The sequence below is a fragment of the Nansenia antarctica genome, assembly GCF_963989245.1.
Source record: "Nansenia antarctica genome assembly, chromosome: 10".
Taxonomy (NCBI): domain Eukaryota; kingdom Metazoa; phylum Chordata; class Actinopteri; order Argentiniformes; family Microstomatidae; genus Nansenia; species Nansenia antarctica.
This window is the reverse complement of record NC_137680.1, coordinates 24,209,569-24,216,607: the sequence shown is the minus strand read 5'-3', so window position 1 is coordinate 24,216,607 and position 7,039 is coordinate 24,209,569. Positions and strand designations below refer to the sequence as shown.

General features: G+C 47.2%; 1 protein-coding gene across 1 annotated transcript in view; it reads left to right on the top strand.

Moving 5' to 3' along the window:
- Window positions 1-6,242, top strand: part of nod1 (nucleotide-binding oligomerization domain containing 1) — a gene marked incomplete at both ends in the record, with an annotated part of 32,745 nt that extends 26,503 nt beyond the window's left edge. The window contains 4 exons of the mRNA XM_080541111.1: window positions 3,921-4,004; window positions 5,163-5,246; window positions 5,630-5,713; window positions 6,170-6,242. Of these exons, the coding sequence (XP_080397237.1) occupies window positions 3,921-4,004; window positions 5,163-5,246; window positions 5,630-5,713; window positions 6,170-6,242 (325 nt within the window). The remainder of the gene's footprint in view (window positions 1-3,920; window positions 4,005-5,162; window positions 5,247-5,629; window positions 5,714-6,169) is intronic.
- Between the last annotated feature and the right edge of the window lie 797 nt (window positions 6,243-7,039).

The window sequence follows — 7,039 nt, the reverse complement described above, 5'->3', positions numbered from 1 at the left end:
AAAACATCCTACTATCATTCAAAAATACATTCTTCTGCCTCTAATCCTAGAAAACTGTTCTCCACTTTCTCTTCACACCTTAATCCACCTCCTCCCCCTCCTCCTTCCTCCCTGTCCGCCGATGACTTTGTCACCTACTTTGAAAAAAAGGTGGACGACATCAGCAGCACCTTTCTCCCCCCACCGCTCCCTCCTCCCACTAACAATGCTAACACTGTTCCCACTAACAATGCTAACACCCCTTCCAAACTCCCCCCTCGACACTCGATCTCTGGATTGTCATCTTTTTCCCCCCTCTTCCCCGATGAGATTCTCACACTTATCACATCAAAGCGGACAACCACATGCCCTCTTGACCCCATCCCCTCCCCCCTTCTCCAATCCATTTCCGCCGACATCCTTCCTTACCTTACCACCCTAATCAACTCCTCCCTATCCACTGGATCTGTCCCAGCGGCCTTCAAAATAGCCAGAGTCAAGCCTCTCCTCAAGAAACCTACCCTTGACCCATCATCTGTCCACAATTACAGACCGGTATCCCTTCTCTCCTTCCCTTCCAAAACCCTTGAACGCGCGGCATCTAAACAACTGATTGACTATCTCCGGAAGATGGATCACTTAGACCCCCACCAATCCGGCTTCAAGGCTGGGCATTCCACTGAGACTGCGCTCCTTGCTGTCACGGAAGCCCTCCACTCTGCCCAAGCTTCCTCCCTCTCCTCTGTTCTCATTCTCCTTGACCTGTCTGCTGCCTTCGACACAGTCAATCACCAGATCCTTCTCTCCATCCTCTCAGACCTGGGCATCTCTGGCACTGCACACTCCTGGTTTTCTTCCTACCTGGCGGGCCGCTCCTACCAGGTGACCTGGAGAGAATCGCTATCTTCTCCACGAACCCTCTCCACTGGAGTTCCCCAGGGTTCCGTCCTAGGGCCCCTACTCTTCTCCCTCTACACCAAGGCCCGATCCCAATTCACCCCTAGCCCTTCGTTTTCACCCCTATGGCTCGATTTGCGCGTTCACGTTTAGGGCGAGGGCTGTCTCAATTCATATTTCATCGAGGGCTAGGGGTAAGGGGGAGGGCTAACTATCCCTTCGTTTCGAGGGATTTCAGGACCACACTAGCTTCGAAGGGCTAACGGTACGCTACCCCTTGATACCAGGATGCATTGCGAATCATCTACAGAAATCTTATGTCGCTCTATTCAATGCGGAAATGTCATTTTACTTTCTCTGTAATTACTTATTAATAAAGATTTGAAAAATTATGATAACCATCGTATTGTCTTAGTTTAATGTCATTACAATGCATTATAGACCTTTTATTTATAACAAGCTTAACCCAAAAATCGCTTTTATGTCGGTGCTGTGTCTAACGTTACAGTAACGCAACGCTGCATGACAGTCGAGCATTTCAGAGATGTACAATCATAAATCAATTATTACCTGTGGCGTTTGACAGTGGATGATGGTACACATATGTAAAGTTATCTATCAAACGTTCGGCTGACTTGTACATGATGCGCATTTTGACCTATTTCCACCCGCAATCTAATCCGAGCAGTTGTTATTAGGTAATATTATTAATGGGTTGTATCATTCATTTCAATGCATTATAGACCTTTTCTTTATAACAAGCACAACAACAACAAAACGTTATTATGCCGATGTGCTGTGTGTCTAACGTTACAAGCTGATTTGTGCATGACAGCCGCGCATTGACAAATGTCCATGTCTGATGTCTAATGTCTGATGTACTAATGTCATTTCAATGCATTATAGACCTTTTCTTTATAACAAGCACAACAACAACAAAACGTTATCATGCCGATGTGCTGTGTGCTGTGTGTCTAACGTTACAAGCTGATTTGTGCATGACAGCCGCGCATTGACATATTTCCATGTCTAATGGCATATGACACGCGAAATGTAACTACAGTTAAGGATACGCGTAAAGGATGATGATCTATCACCGTTCGACTCTACTGAGAAATGTTTCCGCTTATTTGTCATTTCTCCTTCACGGGCAAATGTGGCCGCGTCCCCAAGAGATCCTCTTTCTACGTTTTTGACCACCACTATGATGGATTAATTTTTGGATTCTAGACGACGAATTGTTCTGAGAAAGGCGCTTGGTAACGTGATTTTTGGACAACGCTTTATGACTACTGATGGACTCGTGTGTATGTGGTGGCTGAGGATTGAGTCACGGGTATCTTTGGAGGAACATTGTGCGCTGACAGATGGTTAATACTCTGTGTTTTGGTTGGAGTCATTCATTGTCATTATTGCGATGTCCACAAAAAAGACATCGCTGACGGAAGAGACTAAAAAAGGAACGTCTAAACACTACAGTGTGTTGATAACAAACGAAAAAAGATCCTTATAGCACACGCAACAGAAATAAACACAGCTGAAGGCATTGCGAGATGTGAGAATTCGCCGGCAACACAACGCGTCACCCGTACCGCGTCTAAACCACTGTTGATGACGTAGGCGCCGTGAAGGGCTGTCCCAATTCAAAGGGCTGAGATTTGAAGGGGTAGGGCTTGTGACGTATTCGAAGGCAAGGCCTTCGAATCGAGTGACACTCGAAAACGAGCCGTAGGGGTAGAAAAGGGAATTGGGATCGGGCCCAAGTCTCTTGGCTCGGTAATCTCTTCACATGGGCTCTCCTACCACAGCTACGCAGACGACACTCAACTCTTCCTGTCCTTCCCCCCGTCTGATGTACACGTGGCAACCCGTATCTCAGCATGTCTCGCTGACATTTCAACTTGGATGGCTGACCACCATCTCAAGCTCAATCTTAACAAGACTGAGCTCCTCTTCATCCCCGGGAAAGCCTGCCCTCTCCAATACTTCTCCATCACAGTGGAGAACTCTACTGTAACCCCCTCCCTGACAGCCAAGAACCTTGGAGTGATCCTGGATAACCGACTATCCTGTGCGGAGAACATTGCAGCAACGGCTCGCTCCTGCAGATTCCTCCTCTACAACATCAGAAGGATACGACCATTCCTTACCAGAGAGGCAGCGCAACTCTTGATCCAGGCACTGGTCATCTCCCGCCTGGATTACTGCAATGCACTCCTGGCTGGGCTCCCCGCTTCAGCCATTAGACCTCTGCAGCTCATCCAGAATGCTGCTGCCCGGCTGGTATTCAACCTCGCCAAATACTCGCATGTCACCCCTCTCCTTCGCACCCTGCACTGGCTCCCGATAGCAGCTCGCATCAGATTCAAGACCCTGGTGCTTGCATACCAGGCAGCTAAAGGGACAGCCCCTGCCTACCTGAAGGAAATGGTAACCCCCCAAACCCCTGCCCGCTCACTCCGCTCCTCCACCTCGGCTGGCCGACTGGCCCCACCTCCTCTACACAGCAGTCGGGCTGCCCGATCACGTCTCTTCACAACACTGGCTCCCCGCTGGTGGAATGAGCTCCCCACGGCTGTCAGAACGGCAGAGTCACTACCCATCTTCCGTCGTAGACTGAAGACCCATCTCTTCAGGTTACATCTTAACTGCTCCTCCTGAGACATCTTCCGACCCTCACCACTACGTCTCCTAAAGACACCCGCTTTCCCCTCTACTGTGTCCCTAGAACTTCTATTGCCCCCATTGTACTGTTTCTCAGTTTCTCCAGTAATAAAAAAATTAAAAATAAATTTAAAAAAAAGTTTTAGTCGAAGGCGATAATAGGGAGAAGGTTTTTCCTCCTATCAGTGGCCCCGGGCCCGAGCTAGAGTACTCTTCCTGCAACGAATGGTGGACTGCTGATTCACATGCTTAGTATTCAAATGTATTGATTGTAAGTCGCTTTGGAATAAGGCGTCTGCTAAATGCCAAAAATGTAAATGTAAATGACTGACCTCACTGCTCACGCCCCGTCCCTCTCTCTTACCTTCCTTCCCTTCCAGCCTATCGGCTAACGGCATCACCTCAGAGGGTGGGCGGAGCTTAGCCGCGGCTCTGAAGGAAAACTCCTCCCTCCGGATCTTCTGGTAGGAGCTTTTACCTTCTGCAGCAGCGATACCCAACCTATGGGCCGCTGCCCTCTGCTGGTCCGTGAGAGTACTGCAAGTGGGCCGCCAAATCATGGGCGAAATATATTTTTATTATTATTATTATAATTTTTATTTTTTTATAATTAAAAAATACATGTATGGTACTGTATTTTTTTTCTTTAAAACCTTCAAAAATGCATCATTAGTGTGCTACTGCTAGGCCTACTGCTCTGTATGTATGATGACTGTATGGTAAATGGACTGCACTTATATAGCGCTTTTTTTGCTGCTCCAAAGCTGCTCCAAAGTGCTTTACAACGGCCTCTCATTCACCCATTCACACACTCATTCACACACCAATGGCGGCAAGCTGCCATGCAAGGCGCCGGCCCGCTCACTGGGAGCAATTTTGGGGTTCACTGTCTTGCCCAAGGACACTTCGACATGTGGCCAGCCGGGGCTCAAACCGCCGATCTGCCAACCTTGTGATCATTAGGCGGCAACTCTACCTCCTGAGACACAGCCACCCCAATGTATGATGATGCATATGAAATATCCAATAAGAATAAGACAATAATGATGAGACACAAAAAAAAAAAAAACGCGTCCGTAAAATGCTGGTGTGGGCCGCGAATACTTTAGAGATTCTTAAGTTGGCCTTGAGTCCAAAAAGGTTGGGAACCGCTGTTCTACAGGGCTCCTACGGGTCCTTGAAATCCTTGAAAGTTTGCGAATTTGAGAAGAAAAAATCAAGGCCTTAAAAGTTTTTGAAAATAGACATGTGTCATTGAAAGTGCTTGAATTCCCCTCTCTCTGTCTCTCTGTCTCTCTCTGTCTCTCTGTCTCTCTGCCTCTCTGTCTCTCTCTCTGTCTCTCTCTCCAAAAAACTATATTAAAAAATGTTTTACTTAGCCCGTCAACTAGTAAATAAGTCTAGTGTTCACACATTCAAGCCTCTTTTTAATTGTTGTCTGTGGGCGGATAGTTCCTATTATATCAATTCTCATCTAGATCTCTCAAAATATGCCATGTTGGGTCTAACACATCTGTGTGTGTGTGTGTGTGTGTGTGTGTGTGTGTGTGTGTGTGTGGTGTGTGTGTGTGTGTGTGTGTGTGTGTGTGTGTGTGTGTGTGTGTGTGTGTGTGTGTGTGCAGGCTGGTGCAGAACGAGCTTGGGGATGATGTGGCTCCAGACTTGGCTGATGTGATACGAGCCAACACACCACTAACCCACCTCTGGTAACACACACACACACACACACACCACTGTCCCACCTCTGGTAACACACACACACACACACACCACTGTCCCACCTCTGGTAACACACACACACACACCACTGTCCCACCTCTGGTAACACACACACACACACACACACACACCACTAACTCACCTCTGGTAACACACACACACACACACACACACACACACACACACCACTGTCCCACCTCTGGTAACACACACACACACACACACACACCACTAACTCACCTCTGGTAACACACACACACACACCACTGTCTCACCTCTGGTAACACACACACACACACACCAGGTTGACCTGTAACGTGTGTGTGTGTGTGTGTGTGTGTGTGTGTGTGTGTGTGTGTGTGTGTCTCAGGTTGATCAGTAACCAGTTCACTGTAGTTGGACTCAGGATTCTGTCTGAAGCTCTCAGACACAACACAACCCTCAAAGAAATCACGTGAGTGTCTGCCTGTCTACCTGTCTGCCTGTCTGTCTGTCTCCCTGTCTCTCTGTCTTTCTGTCTGCCTGTCTCTCTGCCTGCCTGCCTGCCTGTCTGCCTGTCTGCCTGTCTGCCTGTCTCTCTGTCTTTCTGTCTGCCTATCTGCCTGCATGTCTGTCTGTCTGTCTGTCTGCCTGCCTGTCTGTCTCCCTCCCTGTCTGTCTGCCTGTTGTTCCTGACGGGGTCATGTGGTGTGTGACCTCACAGTCATGTGGTGTGTGACCTCACAGTCATGTGGTGTGTGACCTCACAGTCATTTGGTTTGTGACCTCACAGTCATGTGGTGTGTGACCTCACAGTCATGTGGTGTGTGACCTCACAGTCATGTGGTGTGTGACCTCACAGTCATGTGGTGTGTGACCTCACAGTCATGTGGTGTGTGACCTCACAGTCATGTGGTGTGTGACCTTACAGTGTGAAGGGAAACCAGGCGTCCGGAGAGGAAGAGAAGCTGTTTGAGGCAGAGAGGAGGCTCCGCTTCCACTGAGACAACGGACCTGTATGTGTGTGTGTGTGTGTGTGTGTGTGTGTGTGTGTGTGTGAGTGTGTGAGTATGTGTGTGTGTGTGTGTGTGTGTGTATGTGTGTGTGTGTGTGTGTGTGTGTGTGTGTGTGTGTGTGTGTGTGTGTGTGTGCGTGCGTGCTTTGTTCATGCTGTAAATGATGAATGTTTGAACAACTAGGTCAACTAGATCAGTACATAACGCTTAACTAGATCCCTCAGGTCCTCTGGTACTGGTCTCTAGATCCCTCAGGTCCTCTGGTACTGGTCTCTAGATCCCTCAGGTCCTCTGGTACTGGTCTCTAGATCCCTCAGGTCCTCTGGTACTGGTCACCCTCAGGTCTTTTTAACAGGTTTTATATGAACTATTCCAGTAATGTGATTAAATGTTTATGAACTATTACAATAATGTGATTACATGTTCTCTATGTATTGTTACATGTTTTATATGAACTATTCCAGTTGTTACATGTGTTATATGAACTATTCCAGTTGTTACATGTGTTATATGAACTATTCCAGTTGTTACATGTGTTATATGAACTATTCCAGTTATTACATGCATTATATGAACTATTCCAGTTGTTACATGCATTATATGAATGAATGAATGAATGAATGAATGAATGAATGAATGAATGAATGAATGGTCTTTATTGTCATTGATATAGTACAGGTACCAAACAACGAAATTTGGGAGGGGGGGCTCCCCTGGTGCTAGGAAAGAAAAAAAACTAAAAAAAACAAGAAGGGAAAGGAGCTTGTTTACATAAATAAAGGCTA